Below are 18,735 nucleotides of genomic sequence, written 5' to 3' on the forward strand. Positions count from 1 at the left end.
CCTCTGGTGTTCAGATGGAGTGTGTGTGTGTGTGTGAGACGCCCTCTGGTGTTCAGATGGAGTGTGTGTGTGAGACGCCCTCTGGTGTTCAGATGGAGTGTGTGTGTGAGACGCCCTCTGGTGTTCAGATGGAGTGTGTGTGTGAGACGCCCTCTGGTGTTCAGATGGAGTGTGTGTGTGTGTGTGAGACGCCCTCTGGTGTTCAGATGGAGTGTGTGTGTGAGACGCCCTCTGGTGTTCAGATGGAGTGTGTGTGTGAGACGCCCTCTGGTGTTCAGATGGAGTGTGTGTGTGAGACGCCCTCTGGTGTTCAGATGGAGTGTGTGTGTGAGACGCCCTCTGGTGTTCAGATGGAGTGTGTGTGTGAGACGCCCTCTGGTGTTCAGATGGACCAGCATTTACTACCGATCAGCCGCTGCACTGACAAACTGCGCATTAAAATAATCGCAGCCTTTGCCAAATCGCGTTCATTGCGATGAATTGTTTAGCCCTGATCTTCTGCCATTTGTTATTAACCTTTATTCAACCAGGCAAGTCACTTAAGAACAAGTTCTTATTTCCAAGGACACATTTTAATTGTATTTTCTTCACAACGGTTGTGTGTTCAGAGAGGAGACACTGCTCGCCCAGCGGCTCCAGGACTCCTCTGGTTCCTGTCAAGGCCAAGATGTCTGCGGGTCAAAGCGAGGTGGATCCCCTTCCCTTCCGGGTTCCTCGAGATTACCCACACTCACGCTTCAGCAAGGCCCCGCTGGCCGTCTATCCGCCCAAGGGAGCGCGAGCCAAGGCCTGGTGGGTACAACACTGCCCTTCCCTGACAAACACAGGATTATATCGGTTCAATTTAGTGTTCTAGAGTGTGTGTAATAAAGCAGAGTGTGTGTAAACACCGTCTACTGCTGTAATGTTGGCCTGTAGGCATATTCACAAAGAAACAAAATAACATTAATATTAGTTTGGCTGTGTTCATTATGTATTGAACTTTAGAGAAATATGTCTATATTTCTAAAAAAATTCTACATATAAATAGGCACTGTTTATAATATTTACACAAAGTTCTGCTCATCAAGACTGCATTTATTTGTTCAAAAATACGGTAAAAATACGGTGAAATATTATTATAATTTAAAATAGCTTATGAATATATTGTGAAATGTAATTAATTCCTGTGATCAAACCTGAATTTTCAGTATCATTACTCCAAATATGCTGATTTACTGCTCAAGAAATATTTCTGATTATTATCAGAGTTGAAAACAGTTGTGCTGTTGTAAAGTCCGGCTCGATTGGTCCAAATTCGGCATCCAATCAGCGGTAGAAGGTTACTCTGCGTATTACTTGCCTTTCCTTTCACGCAACACAACAAGATTAAATGCAATATATTTTCTCATGTATTATCTCGTTATTATCTGACTCCATAAATGAAAAGGTTTTAATGATATCCGTGCATCATTAAACGTTAGCGAAGGTTTGTTTATTCTTTAAACTCTGATTATATTTTATCCGCTCAGATCAGGAAACTATATCACTTCGAGTTCCTCACCAGGTCTCCGGCACAATCTCGTCAGTTTCCGATTATCAAAACAGAGGTAATTGGCTGAATGTCTGGGATTTGCCGTAATTCACACGTACAAAATCGAAGACATATACACAGCCCCCTTGAATGCCACCTCAGGAACTTATTCAATAATTTACTTTAGTAGCGTGCACTTATCTAAAGTAACATTAAATTAGAACAGAGGTATTTAGACGTACCCAAATCTAGATCAAACAGCATTAGCTGATTCTAGACGGAAACTACCCGTCTCCTCATTCAAGTACACTTGAATCTGATATCAGATATTAGTCGTCACTAAACTCTGACGCAAACTTGTGGAAATATACGAATCCGATAATCTACTCGGGGAAAAACAATTCTCAGAGTCGGTTAGAATAAAATCAAACGTTTACAATTTATTGATCAGGTAATGATGTAATCATTTCAAATCCAATTCAGAGGATAAAATCATCAGTTAAGCATATCAATTCAGAAATCACAGAATTTGTAGAAATTGTTACCTGTCAACAAAATTACACACAGCGGTTGTGTGGGCAGTCAACCTACAGACTCCCCGAACATTTCTGCTGCTTTTCCTTATAAACCCAGATAATTCAATTGTTACCAAATGGTGATGTCTGTCATTATAATTAGATCTTGGTTGTTTATTCAGGGGCTCACACTGTGAGGTCTGCCTGATTTTACATACAGGAGGTAGTCTGAATGAGGCTATTATGGGACACATCACTTTTCTCACATTTCATAACTTCTTTTAGCCTTTCATCATAGTTGGGGGAATGAGACCATGTCACCAGGCGCATTGTGATACATCAAAAGACACCAAACATGAGTAGTTACATTTTTGTACACACATAACATTGCATAAGGTTTCAGTGTATTTCAGGTGAGGAGGAGGGGGATGTGGGGAAGACAGTGTGGGTGAAGTGTGAACTGCACTGCGTGCTGCTTCTCCAAAGTTCCTGTTACATATGCAAGAGGGAGTTACATATTCAAGGGATAGTTCAAGTGTTAATTCCCCGGAGGGCCTTTTGTCACATTGAGGGGTCGATCAGACATACCGGCACCAGCCTTACACTGTTATTATTATATTATATTATATTATATTTTTGTGGAAACTTTGATACATTTTATTTTTTCAGGATTCTTTGATGAATAGAAAGAACAGCATTTATTTGAAATATAAATATTTTGTAACAATTTATATGTCTTTATTGTCTTTTAATCAATTTAATTTAATGCACCCTTGCTGAATTAGTATATATATATATATATATTTAAAAAAACAAAATCTTACTGACCCCAAACCTTTAAACGGCAACTTTTGTGTCTATTTTGTCCCAAACCTTGTGTTAGACTAATAAAATGTGACACTTTGTGTCTTTTAAATGCACAATCTTTTGTCCTCTAGCGTGTCTTTACCTGTGGTGAGTCTGGAAAAGATGCCGTGTTTCAACCGATCGGAGGGAGCGCACATCAAAGTCAACTCTTCGTCTCCCACAGCGAGCTCTTCTCTTTCTTTCTCTTCCTCGTCTTCCTCTCCATCATCCGCTCCTCTCAAGTCCTCCTCCACGTCACCAGCATCTCACAAGATCCAGGAGAAGTTCCTGAACGGTCGAGGTCCCGGGACTCCTCGCTCCACCACGCCTCCATCACTGATTGACAGGCGGCCCAGCCCGTCACGGTCACCCTTGGAGAAACGCCCCGCCCCCTCACCCTCCACGTCTCCATCCCTATTGGACAGGAGACCGATAGTCCCGCCTTCTCCTCCAGACAAGAAGCATCAGAATGGAGCCAAAGGCGGGAGGCCTCGGAGAGTCTCGGGTGAGTAGAAAACACTTTTTGAGAAGAAAAGTGAAGAAAATTTTATTTGCTGTTTTTTTTAGAGAAACTAAGAATTCAACTAGAAATAATGTAGGAAACCACTTTTTAACTTCCGACAGGATTTGATTGGAAGGATTTGATAGGGTTGTGCTTCGATATTATTGGTTAATATTATTTTCCTCCGCCTGTATGGCCTTCGTGATGTCATCAATAAGGAAAAGTCGTTTTATCTAGTTGAATTTGTCTTTTTTTTTAACTGTATGTTTTATGCCGTGTTGTTATTGTTAACTAAAACTATTAAAATATTTTTTGTTTATTCAAATAAAGCTGAAATTAAAAAAAAGAAATATTTCTTATTATATAAGAATATAGGTTGCAATGTTGCCTTTGCTAATAACTGAAATAAAAGTGCTAAAATGAATTACTGAAATAATAAATAAAGCTAAATAGAAATAAAAATGACAAAAAGCACAACAAAATAATGAAAACCGAAAATGTAAAAATTCAATTATTTTAAAATGTTAAAAAATACTATAACAATTTAAAATAACTCCGAAATGTTTGTGTATATAGTCTGAGGATTTTTTTGTATTTTTTAGATTTGATTTGATGTGTTCTTGTTTTAAAACGGGTGAGAGAGAAATAAAAACACAAATCAAAAGGATGAACAAGCAATAAAGGAAATAAATCCCGTAACCTGTTTTCACACTCAAGTTCAGTGGTTTATGTTTTGTAGAGTTGTTGTTCGCCTGGAAGCATGAATGTTAAGTCGTAACTCTCTGGTTAGTCTCCTCGTCCCTCTCCGCATGTTGTTTACTCGGCTCTCGGCTTGATTTATGCTGCTTTCGGCAGATCCCGGGACTGTTGTAATCAGGACTCTGTGTTTGAAACCGCCTGAGCCACAGTTTCTCAGAGATTTCTCAGTCACACACACACACACACACACACACACACACACACACACACACACACGCACGCACGCACACAGACAGACAGACAGACAGACAGACAGAGACACACACACACACACAGACAGACAGACAGACAGACAGACAGACAGACAGACACACACACACACACACGCACATACAAACACACAGACACACACACACGCACACACAGACACACGCCCACACCCCACACACACACACAGACACAGACACACACACACACACACACACACACACACACACACACACACACACATATATATAATAAATATTGCCACTGAGGTTCTAAATATTTGTTTTAAGAAGTAAAACAGACTAAATATTTAAATTAATCAAGGCATGTTTTCCACAATTTATGAACACATATTTAATCATTTGATATTGAGATATGTACCAACATAACATACTAATACATATCAATAATAAATAAAAAATGTATAAATAAAATATATATTTCAAGTTTATATATATATATATTAGGGCTGTCAAATGATTAATCATGATTAATCACATCCAAAATAAAAGTTTTTTTTACATAATATATGTGGGTGCACTGTGTATAATTATTTTATATATATAAATACACACACATGCTTGTATATATTTAAGAACAATTTTCATGTATATACTGTATATAGATTTATATATAATGTATATTATATATAAATATAAATATTTTATATATAAATAATATTTTTTTCTTAAATATACATGCATGTGTGTGTATTTATATATATACAAAATAATTATACACAGTGCACCCACATATATTATGTAAAAAAAACTTTTATTTTGGATGTGATTAATCACGATTAATCATTTGACAGCCCTAATATATATATATATATATATATATATATACTAGGGGTGTAACGATACACAAACCTGACGGTTCGGTTCGTCTCACGGTTTTGAGGTCTCGGTTCGGTTCGGTTCATTTCGGTGGGGTGGTGGGGGGGTTTAGAAAGCTAAAATTGCTTTTATTTTTGATTAAACAGTGCTTTAATGAACAAATTGTGTCCTTGTCTTTAAATTAATTCAATTACAAGTAAACGTTTCTCAAGGATAACAAAATTATCTGCTAATGCTGTAAACTACAGCCCTTTACACACATTACTATAACATTAAAGCTTAACAAGCCTAGACTTTTAGCCTAAATGATATAATAATAATCAACACTCAAATAACAAATTGTATGAAAACATGTAAACTGCACATAAGGCATTGCATTAACATGTTTTTACTCTAATTTGTTATTGTTATATAATAATTTATACAGTTGCTGTTATTTTCATGACAACTATTTTAAACATACATTAAATAATCAAGATATCATAAATAGGTTAAGTAAAATATAATATATAGGCTAATATATAGCATTTATTTAGTGAAAGAGTTAGCAAACCAGCAAGCTGTGGACACTGAATGACTTGCCTGAGGTAAATATAAAGCTATGTGAAAAACTAAGCGTTTTATTGACGTATTTCCGCTGTTGAAACACTGATTGAGTGTTTGCACGAGTTATGATGCCTTTCAGTAAGTATACTGTATCTTTCAACATACCTTCGGGTGTCCATTCATGTTTATTCTGTAACTGAGGAAGAGATGATCGCGCTCCGCGCTGCCGCATGCATACAGTGATATCTGTCACGCCACATCTAAGAGCGCCAAAACAGCATTTATTGTTTGCATTTCGTGATCAAATAGACATAATTTGAAAGATTACACCTTGCTTATTATCAAAAGTAACAAAACACTGAGCTTATTGCGATTATATGTGGTTAATGGTGGTTAGGCAACAGCCCTGTATTCGTTGTGTACACAACACATGAGGTGCAATGAGCCGGGGCTGGGCGGGGCAGCAGGGGGCGGGGCAACAGGGGGCGGGGCGGCAGGGGGCGGGGCGTGTTCGGTTCGCCATGAGAGTATCGCGATACGTATCGTGGGTGGTGTATCGCGGTTTTTCGGTTCGGTTCAAATATCGTTACACCCCTAATATATACACACTTGTGTGTGTATATGTACACATACATACAAAAATATACAAATAATTACTGCATTTTATGAAATAGCGCATAAATTAATGCAGTATAATACATCAAATACATTATATTTAGCTGAAAATAACAATATAAAGTCCCACTCTGTTTTGTTGTACAGGGCGAGTGTTTGATCCTAATAAACACTGTGGGGTTTTAGACCCAGAGACGAGGCGGGCCTGCACTCGTTCGTTAACCTGTAAGGTTGGTATCATTACTCATAATCACATCTGTTGGTTCGAATGTTCGCTGTGTTGCTGTTCATAACATGTGTTTGATCATGTATGTTCTAGACTCACTCTTTGACCCACCGGCGAGCCGTCCCAGGACGGAGGAGAGACTTCGACTTTCTTCTAGCGGAGCATAAGGGACGGGCGAAGGAGAAGGAGGTGGGGCAAAAAAAGGAAGTTCAAGCAGGCAGCCAATCAGTGCAGGTCACGCAGTCACATGACGCAGCACCCAGCCAATCCGCAAGCTGTACCAATGGCAAGACCACTCCCACTCTCAAACTGAGGCTGGCCAATTCACACTTGCACAGGTACGTTCTGCCGACTACATTGATTGTAGAATTAGTCGACTTCCATACTAAAGTGCTCAACAATGATTTGAACCACTCTTAGGTTCAAAAAATTTGCTTTAAGAAGTAAAACTGTAAAACTGTTGTTAAATCAATCAAGGCATGTTTCACATGCCGTTTATCAGTATATCAACACATGATATTCAATCCTTTTTTATTTATATGCACCAACATATTAACATGTCAATAAACTTTAAACTTTTCCTAAATATTTATACTAAACATTTTAGTGAGGGTGCATTTTGAACCGTTGAGTCCTGAATCGATTCATTGACATGAACCTTTGGAACTGATTCACTAGGGGTGTCCCCGACTAAGAATTTTCTTAGTCGAATCAGATTCGTCAAGTCCTGCCTATAGTCGACTAATAGTCGAATCATGTGTGTGGTGTTGGGGAGGGGGCGGGGCTTTAACATTTTAAAGCCGCGATGTACAGAACATCACACAAAGATATAGAAGAAAATGTATAAAAACATTTTGGATCAATAAAACTAAGAAATAACATAAATAACTGCAGAAAGGCCACACTGCAGATGGGCTTTGCATTTCACATGCAAATCAAATTAAATCGGCTGAATTGCCTGTACGAGCATGCTCTAAGTAGGCCTACAGCGCAACATCGATGCACTGAAAAATAATCAACAATTAAAAACACAATATACATTTATAATAAATAAATATACAAAACGAAATAAGTCAGAATCAAGTCACAAGAAGCAGAACAATGTGTGCAAAATGCCTAAAGTGGGAACAAATATTCAAAACACAAGTCACAAATAGTTCAATAAGATCACCCTGAGTGATCAATTAATAAAATAAAAATAAAGAAATTATTAAAATAACGAAAGTATGGCCAGGATTGTCAACTTTGTCTTTTTAACTGCAGAAACAATAAACGCTAAACTGGAGCGGCAGTCTTTTTAGCTAAACGTGTTCACAGTATCCAAAAATCAAATTAGAACCGGCTGAAATGTTTTGAAATCACTTGTACCCATACCTGATCGAAAAAACAAAATCCAGTCTTTCACTCGGCCTGTGTCCGTTTGAGTCTTTTCAAAGTGCGCGGATAAAATACATTCAAAACGCTTAACGTGAAAAACGCTTAACGGCTTTGTCCTAAAACTTTTATATTAAAAGATCAAATTCTGTACACACCTTATTAATAAAGCATAGCCTACAGAAAAGCAGATGAGCCCAGAATATGAACGCAACGCGTTTTATTATAGGCTACGTTAAGCATTTTCCTCCCATAGAAAACCGTTAAAGAAAAAGCTTTACGTGACTTTCTATCGGAGAAACGCGTTGCGTTCATATTCTGGGTTCATCTGCTTATCTGCACAAAGAATGGTTTCTTAAGGTGTGTAGCCTACTGTGTACATACATTAAGCACGTAAAAGTGCCATTTAAGCGTTTTAAAAGCTTTTTTCACGTTAAGCGTTTTAGAACGTCCCGAGGAAAACCAACCTGTTAACGTTGGCCGGCAGAAGTGCGATCATGGTTTTCCTGATGCTAAATCCAGCCTTGGAGAATATCCTTGTGTGCATCTTTAGATTTTCTTATCCCAGACATTATTATCCCAGATTTAAATCCCTGCCGACAAGACGCTCCTCTGTCGGTCACGGATCGAAAGTGAAACTTAAATCTGTCACGGGGTGTTTGGATTTATTCACGCTGCACGCACGTTAAAAATATTTATTAAAAGCTTCTTTCTTTGCACATTTTTATTGACAGCATTATCAAAATAGGCTGTATATTAACGTATTGACAGAAAACCAGTTGTTCTATGTGAAATCAGACATTGAGCACACTCATATAGCCAAAATGACATAATCCTCGTTTAATAACACATCTGCGAAGATTCGACCGTGAGATTGGTAGTCGAATCAGGCTCCTCCTATCGAAGCATCGAATCTTCGACTATTCGGGGTCACCCCTATGATTCACAGAATTGTATTTTTGCTACTAAAGTTTAAATTGGGACAAGAAAAGATTGTGAAATTATATATAAATAATGATATATAAAATAAATAAAAATTTGGGCAAATAAAACCATTGCAATATTCACGTTACTTGATTTTAAATTGCCAGAAAAATCATCTGTGAATCGTGAAGATTCAGTATAATGCTTAGCCCTAGTCTAACAGAAGTTTTTATTATTTTTATTTCTTATGCATCTGTTTTGATTATTTTATGATTTTTGAAGAGGACCTATTATGTTTTTTTTTTTTTTTTTTTTTTTTTTTTGGCTCTGCTAGAACAGGTTTTCCTGCTTGAATGTTCAATATTTTCCTCATATTCTCCATTGTTGCGGCTCCTCTCTTCCCAGTCTGTCAGTAACGCTCTGTTTAGTTCCTGTCTCTATGAAGCCCCTCCTTTTGAAAAGCACACTGTGCTCTGATTGGTCGGCTGGATCAGTGTGTTGTGATTGGTCGAGCGCTTCGAGTGTGTTTGGGAAATGTCCCGCCCCTTACCATAACCGCCAGTTTAACACACTACTAACTAACTCAACCAGGCCCCGCCCCTTTATTCTGCGCATTAATTATTTAAATGAGGAATATTGTGACGTGTTCATTCCCGGAAGAAACTCAAGACTACAATGGAGTTCAGAAACACTGACACTGATATAGAGAATAACTCTCTTTTTCATGCTCAAACAGCAACATTACACACTAAAGAGAGATGAACAGGTTAAATGACTGTTATATGCCATATGAATAACCTAGAAGGTTTCTCAGATGATCATGTCTTCCTCTGCAGAGAGTGTGGTGTCGTGCTCAGCTCTGCTCCTGAACCTGCGCTCGACTGGCAGAGAATCAGCGGAGACTCGCGTCTGTCCAGCGATGAAGGAGAAGCGGATCTTCCTGAAGAGACGGAGAAGCTGATGTGCCATTATTCTCCACAACACCCACAACCCCTGAGCGTGAGCTGAACTCAACCATTCATCACTGCACTGCTGTTTGTCTGTTGTGTTTGGGACCCTTTACATTGCTGTATACGCATTAAAGGGACAGTTCACCCAAAAATGAAAATTAGCCCATGATTTACTCGCCATCAAGGCATCCTAGGTGTATATGACTTTCTTCTTTCAGACGAATACAATCGAATCGGAGTTCTTTTAAAAATGTCCTGGCTCTTCCAAGCTTTATAATGGCAGTGAATGGGCGTTTCTGTTTTGAAGTCCATAAAAGTGCATCTATTCATTATAAATGAACTCCACACGGGTCTAGCGGGTTAATAAAGTAAAATAACTTGCTTCGAGCCAAACGAACATACGCAGTCTAGTTACACCTAAAACGCAACTTACACAACTTGTGACGTCAGAAGAAGCGTATAGTGCGTCATGGCGTAGCGTAAATATCAGCAGTGCGTCGCATTACTCACATAAGTTGTGCTTTAGACTTAAAGCTGCAGTCTGTAGTTTTTCCTCTTTGTCGCCATCTCTGTTCAAAATCTGCAATTGCAGTTATTCGAGGAATTATCAACTTTACGTGGGTTATGCCTCGACACGGCACAGCGCGGATGAACACAATGTTTGAGGAGAGTGTGAGGCTGTCAGTCGCCGCCGGTGTGGATACTTGCATTCAGAATCAGATTATTATTTTTTGGAAGTATGACCAACATATTTTTCACCAAAAAATTTAATCTGAACAAGTAGGTTAAGTAACATGCACTTTTGTTCTTCTGACCAACTAAGGGGAAAAAATCATTGCAGTAATCACATCATATCACGTCAAACCGTGCAAATTATACTTTCTTCTCAAATTGTTAATGTTCAACATCAGCATTGCGTGACTACAAATAAAGCCCTTCCGATATTATGCTTGTTTTCGCATGGGCCGTTACAGTCTCTTTTTCCTAACTCTAGTTGAGCGGGTGAGTCTCTCGTTGTCACTGATGATTGTCGTTTGAACCTTTCTGGATCCGCCATCAAATTGATAAGTTTAATTATATCAAGTGCTGTGAGAAAAGGCTATAAATCTCCACCTCCAGCATCCTCACACTCATAGCCTACTAGCCGAGACTCTTCTTTATGTGTACAGATGTGTGTGTGCAGATGTGTGTGTGCAGATGTGTGTGTGCAGATGTGTGTGTGCAGATGTGTGTGTGTAGATGTGTGTGTGTACAGATGTGTGTGTGCAGATGTGTGTGTGTACAGATGTGTGTGTGCAGATGTGTGTGTGTACAGATGTGTGTGTACAGATGTGTGTGTACAGATGTGTGTGTGCAGATATGTGTGTGTAGATGTGTGTGTGTACAGATGTGTGTGTACAGATGTGTGTGTGCAGATGTGTGTGTGTACAGATGTGTGTGTACAGATGTGTGTGTACAGATGTGTGTGTACAGATGTGTGTGTGCAGATATGTGTGTGTAGATGTGTGTGTACAGATGTGTGTGTGCAGATGTGTGTGTGCAGATGTGTGTGTGTACAGATGTGACGTAATGGGGTAATTCCAGCGTTATGGATGTGACATTTGAACTCATAATGACAGGTGAAATGTCTCAGAAAAAAAACAACTTCTTACAATATTTAAATTGGAAATGCATATTCTCAGAGCACCCAATCTGGGGAATTGACAGGCAAAATATGTTTTTCTAAAATATATTTAAGCACCCCCAAAAAAGGAAAATATGCATGCGTTATGGATGTGACGGGAAATGACAGAGTTTTTGGTATACTGTTCGATTTCCTTTAAAGTCTGTGAACTTTTAAATCCAATGTATAAATATTGCTATCCACATGATGAAGGGGTCTTAGCTGAACATAAAAATATCAATGTTTAAAATATATATATTTTTATGAAGTGTATTATGAGGAAAAACCAACGTTATGGATGTGACAAAAACCCTGTTATGGATGTGACACGTCTGAAATACATAGAATCTGTTTGGAAAATCAACAATCAAACCATCATGGCACTTTTGTTGACGCATAATGGCTGTATTTTCACATTAAGATGATTCTGTTCAGTTATGAGACGCGCTCAAGTTTACGTGTTGCAAGTGATCGCACCTCCATGCTATATTTGCTTATTTATTAAATCCAGGCAATTGGTTGGTGAAACTTTGATTTAAAATTAAGTTACAATTTATACAAAACGAAATTCACTTTAAATAAATTCTTTCTACAAAACAAAACTTGAAATGAAGTGGCCAAAATCATTTCTGTCTTGAAACAGATCACAATAGTCATATGCATAATTTAATATGAAGCGTCCGTAACGGTCACGTCCGTAACGCATTATTATGGTTGTTCAGAGCAAAGTAGTGAGATGAATTGTCTATCCTAATAAGCATAAACATAATTTAGCTTTGTAAATAAAGTTTCAAGTTATTTGCATTTATAATTGTCATATTAAATAAACTAAACCTTTAAAACGTTATGGACGTGACAGTGCACTGAAGCGTCAAGACCTCTTTATTAAAGCCCTTATAAATTCAACAGGCAGTGCTGTTATGACCAAATTAGTATATTTATTTCTCAGGCATGCCTCCATCTTTCTGCAAAATGCTTACTGTTAAAATAAAGTTTAAAAAGGGGGGTCTTTGATACCTTTTTTTGAAAGCATGAAAAATGGCTGGTTGAAAATGTAATTTAAGCGTTGTTGCTCACCTCATATCTGGTGGATAAACAAGGCAATTTTCTTAAAATTTTTGTTTAAGCACATTAATACAGTATATTACAGACCTAAATGGATAACTTAAAAAGGGTTTTGTTCTTTTGGTTAAAATTTTATTTTTTCATGGTAAAGATGACCTTTGCATGGAATTGCCCAATGACGCAAAGACATGCTCGAATCTCCCACGGAAATCCACCAGCACCACTGGAGTTAGAAACATTATTACAAGCTTACCGTGTTGAATTTGAAAAAATTATTTAAAATTTTTAACCCAAAAAAGCTACGGACTGCAGCTTTAAGTAGACTGCGTATGTTTGTTTGGCCGGAAGCTAGTTATTTAAGTCGATAAAGCTTTAAAGTAACACTATGGAACTTTTCAACCTTCATAATATATTTCCAAGACCCTTGTGATTAGGGTTGGGTATCGGTTGGGTTTTATCCGATTCCAGTACCTACTCGGTATTTTTTAAACGGTTCCGGTGCCTAAACGGTTCTTGAAACGGTACTTAAGAAAACGAAACCGCACACACTTTATCAAAAAATAATACCCTTTTATTTACAGGGCCAAACTGGACACAATATTAACTTAAATCTTTAAACAATATAAATACAAATAATAATAAAACCAATATAAAATAAAAATTCACATTTACATAATATCAAATAAAACAATATTGTATCAAACAATGTAATAATACTGGAGATTAATAGAGATTACTAGCAGGCAGAGCTGCCAACTCTCACGCATTGACCGTGAGACTCACGCAAATGACCCTTTTCACACGCTCTCACGCCACACATCCATTTTCTCACGCAGAGAAAAATCGCGGACAAAGAGGACACTGACACCGACAGACAAGGTTACTTTTGATATGGAACAAATCCACAGCTGTCAGATTCTGTCAATATTTTTACGAGATTCACACAATAAATAACGTTTTGGCTCTTTGAAATGTGACAGATCGCTGTAGCGCGTCAGTTCAAACGGCACGTGATACAGCAGCCTACAAATACAAATCCACTGCTTCTAAGCTACGCAGCGTTGAGTGAACCTATGAAAGAGAACATCTCTGGTTACTGGTGTAACCTATGTTCTCTCAATAGGGAACGAGACGCTATCCAAGCTCCTTGCACTGCCGACCAGCTTCCTTTTTCGGCAGAGAAATCTGAGGAGCAGATGGCGCGCGCGCGCCAACATAATATGACGACGTAAGTGCGTCGAGGCGGCGCCCGCGCCATCAGCCAATGAATTGGCTTGATTCTATCTGGGATTCAGACTATCGGCACACCCAGAGGGCGTTCTGACGCGTAATTTTACACGTGAAATGCAGCCAAACCTTGCGAGCAAGAGCGCGCATGCGAGACAGAAGAGACTGTGCGTGTGTGTGTGTGCGCGCGTGTGTGCCTAATTAAGTCAGGCACCGAAATTGTCGTTCTTATTCGGTCTGGTTACTACCGTTTACGTCGGAACCGGTTCCCTATTAGTACCGAGTTTCGGTACCCAACCCTACTTGTGATGGTACATCGACTTACAATAGGTTAAATGACACGTCTGCCATAGCCTGACGTGGTCTGTGTCGCTTTTACTCGCACTATGTAACTTCGGGTTTCGGGTAGTAACCCGAGCACAAAAAGAACTACAAAACTCGACTGCTTTACGGCATACGTCACTTCCCCCACCACTTCCTCAAATTGTCTATGGCCATTGCAGACATCCCAAGTCTATAGCGTCTCCCTGATGCCCGCAAATTAGTTCAAATCTGCCAGAATCTAGAGCGCGCGTGCGAGACAGAACATACTGAGCGCATAACATGCATAGCGCGAGCACGGCAGAGAGAGAGGGAGCGAGAGACCTTGCGAGTGTGCCTCACGAAAGCTAGTCAACCCGCCACCCCCCCGTCAACAATCCAGTTACCAAGATATACCTCCCTGAAATTACTTCTTGCAGGTTGGGATGTCTGCCATTGTTGATTCCAAAGCCGGTGCCGGATAAACAGCGAGCGTGCGTGCGACAGTAGGATGCGATTGGCTAAATTATTTACGACAGCGGTAATGGACAATTCTGCTTCCAACCTGTAGGGCGACCGCAGAGGAAAAGTTCCTTGGTGTTGCTTTAAATATGGATATTTTTCATACACGAACGCATCGCTTCAGAAGGCCTTTATTAACCCGCCAGAGCCGTGTGGAGTTCGTTTATAATGGATGAATGCACTTTTATGGACTTCAGAACAGAAACGGCCATTATAAAGCTTGGAAGAGCCAGGACATTTTTAAATACAACTCCGATTCGATTGTATTCGTCTGAAAGAAGAAAGTCATATACACCTAGGATGCCTTGAGTGTGAGTAAATCATGAGCTAATTTTCATTTTTGGGTGAACTATCCATTTAAGTAATATAATCTGAGAAACACATTGTCTGTCTGTGCCGGTGTGTGTTAGTGTTGTGCGTTCAGCAGTCGGATGATGGGACGAGGTCACTACGTGTTCGACAGACGGTGGGATCGGGTCAGGCTGGCTCTTCACTGCATGGTGGAGAAACACGTCAACTCTCTCATGTGGAGGCGAGTTACACGTTTCTCTCTCTGCTTGCGCTATTATGGACACATTGGGGGAGAATTTATGGGTGGATACACTTGTTTTTCCATCACTGGGAATTTCAGAAAAGCTTTCAAATATTAGTGTGGCATTTCATCCCAAAATCAAAATAAAAAAAAAATAAAAAAAGTGTGATAGGAAAATAAAGACTTATTAGGACCTTTTTTTGTATTTGCACACTATTTTGATGTTCAATTATTCAGTTTTCTTTATTTATTTTTCTTTATGCAATATATTTATTTCATCCCCCCCTCCCAAAAAAGTATTTTGCATTAAGAAAATAAATACTAACATTTTATAAATAAATTATGACATTATTAAACAAGTGGTTAAACATAATCTTTTATTGATATTTATAATTTATAATATTTTTATGATTATTTAACTGAAAAATGTCATACATATGATTGTTAATAATAAAAGTAAATAATTATTAGTAAAACTTTTCATGGCAGTTAAACACATTTACAAATGTTTATTTAATAATTGTAATTATTATTTAGTAATATCTGACAATTTATGTTTAATATTAATACTATTATTAAACATAAACTATATTTAATAATAATAGAGCCTAAAATATAAATTATAGTTAATAATGCATTAAAAATATAACTTGATGAAATGAATATTGCTATGCATCCCAATAATAGATTGTATTGTCAGGTAACAATAAGGTTTCATTAGTGAACTACTTTAGTTAATATGAATTTAGAATGAACAGTACTACAGCATTTATTAATCTAAATTAATGTTCATTTCAACATTTGCTAATGCATTATTAAAAGCAAAAGTTGTGTTTGGTAACATTAGCTAATGCACTGTGAACTAACATGTATAATATTAACAAAGATGAATAAATCCCGTAACAAATGTTTTGTTCATTGTTAGTTAACTACTGAAAGTGTTAGCAATTTTCTTTATGCAAAATATCATTTTACAATTTTTCTTTGATTTAGGGGTAAAGTATGACCCAGATGTTTTAGGATTAGCCTTAACTTTAGGCAGAAACTACTGAAACGTTACTGGCTTGAGTGGAGCTGTGTAATCTCACACAATGCTTTCTTTCGCTCTGTAAATGCACATTATTTAGGTTAACGTGTTACGTGCCACATAGCTTCCTACCACAGACTGGTGATGTCATATCCTGTTTGCCACAGGAAAGTCCCCCTAGCGGTGGAGAGCATGACAAGCTCACCTGAAGTCTCTCCCCTGGGCTCAGCGTTTCTCACGGCTCCTGTGGACAGCGTCTCGATGCTCTCGAACTCCTCCTCTCTCTCTCATAACGGCGCTGGTGTTTTCTGCATCAGGGACCCTGATCCCGGACCCGACCCCGGACCCCGACTGCAGAGGAATAAACCGGCCAGGACACCGAAAGCCTCAGGGGAAGGAGCGGGACCCAAAAGACGGAGAGCGCCTCCCGCTTCTGAATCAGCGGCTTACAGGAACAGTGGGAACCGCTACCATCTCCCACCGCACATCAGTAACGGGTAACCACACCCTCATTTTATTTTTTATTTTTTATTTTGTTACAGGCAAGTCATTAAGAACAAGTTCTGATTTACAATGGCGGCCTGACAAGTGGAATAACCACTTAGGGAAAAGGAAATATATATAGTACATTAGAAATACATACAGGTTAACAATTACATTAAATACTTCCGTGAACAAGGATGATGTAATATTACCATACTGAACTCACCATACCATATTATTGCCAAGACATATGGTAAAAGGTTAACAAATAAATGCTAAGTTTGATATTAAATTGGTGTGTAAATGAATAGGTTTGGACTTGGTTCTGGAAACCCAAAGCACAGGACAATAGAGACACAATAACAATATTCATGATTCTGAAGCTGAGAATACTGAATTATTTTGGATGAATATGCTTTCACTCTGTCACTGACTAGATATATTTAAAATAATGTAGCACTTTTTACAGGGATCAAGACATTTGGCATAATCAGGACACACAAATATTCCCCCATTGCATCATTATACATTATATATAGTAGTTTAATGTCGGACTGATTTTTTCTCACACTAATTTTCATTTTGGGTGAACCACACACTATTGTCACTATCCACAATACATATTGTTGCATTTTTGTATTGTGATATATCGTGACATGATATACTGTATTGTTACACCCCTAGTAACGGGACGGCCGCCCTCAGCATGCGGGGCAAGCCCCGGTTCGGCAGCGTGGATCTGTCCCTCCCGCAGGCGCTCACCGGGGATCACGGGGCCGTCTCGTCTCACAACACACTGTCCTACACCTCCTCTGAGGGGAAGAAGAGGAAGAGCTCTGGATCGAGCGACAAACCCAGTAAAAGCACCAAATCCACAGCACTGGATGGGATATTCAGGAAGAGCCCCGCTCTGCTGTCGCCAGTCGAAACGGCCCACAGCGTCCTCGCCACACAGGTGAAGCGACTCTCTTTAGCAACACCATGTCCAAATACAGAAATGCATCCTTACTAGTGATGGGACGTTAGGATCATTTTACTGACTCTCTTGTTCGATCTCGTTCATCAAAACGAATCTTTTTTCCGAGTAATTTCGTTAATTTAAAGGGGTGGTTCAGGATTTTGGACATCGGGCCTCATTTCCAAGTTAGCCTTAGTGTTATTTATCAGTGGAGACAGTTTTCAAAAATGTTCATCCAGTCGTTCCAGTTGCATAGTTCGCCGGTGCTAGGCAATTTATGCGGCGAAAGTGCGGCGTATTTGAAAAAATGCGGCCCCCGCATAAATATGCAGACTTTAGCTGATTATGCACTAAATCATGCGATCGCATAATCACGTTTTTCTGGAGGGACTGATATATTGACACTATCCACGATATATATTGTTGCATTTTTGTATTGCGATATATTGCAGTAGCACCTCATTGCAGTACACAAGATCCAGGGGGCGGCGTTGGATCCAGATCTAAGGGGTGGAGATGGGTAGGATTAGGGGTGGGGTTAGGGATCAGGGGGTGGAGATAGGGTAGGATTAGGGGCGGGGTTAGGGATCAGGGGCGGAGATGGGTAGGATTAGGGGTGGAGATGGGAAGGATTAAGGGTGGGGTTAGGGATCAGGGGGCGGAGATGGGTAGGATTAGGGGTGGGGTTAGGGATCAGGGGGCGGAGATGGGTAGGATTAGGGGTGGGGTTAGGGATCAGGGGCGGAGATGGGTAGGATTAGGGGTGGGGTTAGGGATCAGGGGGCGGAGATGGGTAGGATTAGGTGTGGGGTTAGGGATCAGGGGGCGGAGATGGGTAGGATTAGGGGTGGGGTTAGGGATCAGGGGCGGAGATGGGTAGGATTAGGGGGGGGTTAGGGATCAGGGGCGGAGATGGGTAGGATTAGGGGTGGGGTTAGGGATCAGGGGGCGGAGATGGGTAGGATTAGGGGTGGGGTTAGGGATCAGGGGCGGAGATGGGTAGGATTAGGGGGGGGTTAGGGATCAGGGGCGGAGATGGGTAGGATTAGGGGTGGGGTTAGGGATCAGGGGGCGGAGATGGGTAGGATTAGGGGTGGGGTTAGGGATCAGGGGCGGAGATGGGTAGGATTAGGGGGGGGTTA

The 18,735-nt window shown here is 39.6% G+C and overlaps 1 protein-coding gene across 1 annotated transcript in view; it reads left to right on the forward strand.

The window, feature by feature from the left end:
* The window catches only part of atxn7l1 (ataxin 7-like 1), an 82,673-nt gene that overhangs the window by 62,851 nt on the left and 1,087 nt on the right, over nucleotides 1-18,735 (forward strand). The window contains exons 5-12 of the mRNA XM_056245351.1: nucleotides 609-792; nucleotides 2,967-3,379; nucleotides 6,490-6,572; nucleotides 6,662-6,906; nucleotides 9,703-9,865; nucleotides 15,004-15,125; nucleotides 16,320-16,649; nucleotides 17,320-17,590. Coding sequence (XP_056101326.1) covers nucleotides 609-792; nucleotides 2,967-3,379; nucleotides 6,490-6,572; nucleotides 6,662-6,906; nucleotides 9,703-9,865; nucleotides 15,004-15,125; nucleotides 16,320-16,649; nucleotides 17,320-17,590 — 1,811 coding nt within the window. The remainder of the gene's footprint in view (nucleotides 1-608; nucleotides 793-2,966; nucleotides 3,380-6,489; nucleotides 6,573-6,661; nucleotides 6,907-9,702; nucleotides 9,866-15,003; nucleotides 15,126-16,319; nucleotides 16,650-17,319; nucleotides 17,591-18,735) is intronic.

The sequence above is a fragment of the Rhinichthys klamathensis genome, unplaced genomic scaffold (assembly GCF_029890125.1).
Source record: "Rhinichthys klamathensis goyatoka isolate OS25496 unplaced genomic scaffold, OSU_Roscu_1.1 h1tg000029l_1, whole genome shotgun sequence".
Lineage (NCBI taxonomy): Eukaryota > Metazoa > Chordata > Actinopteri > Cypriniformes > Leuciscidae > Rhinichthys > Rhinichthys klamathensis.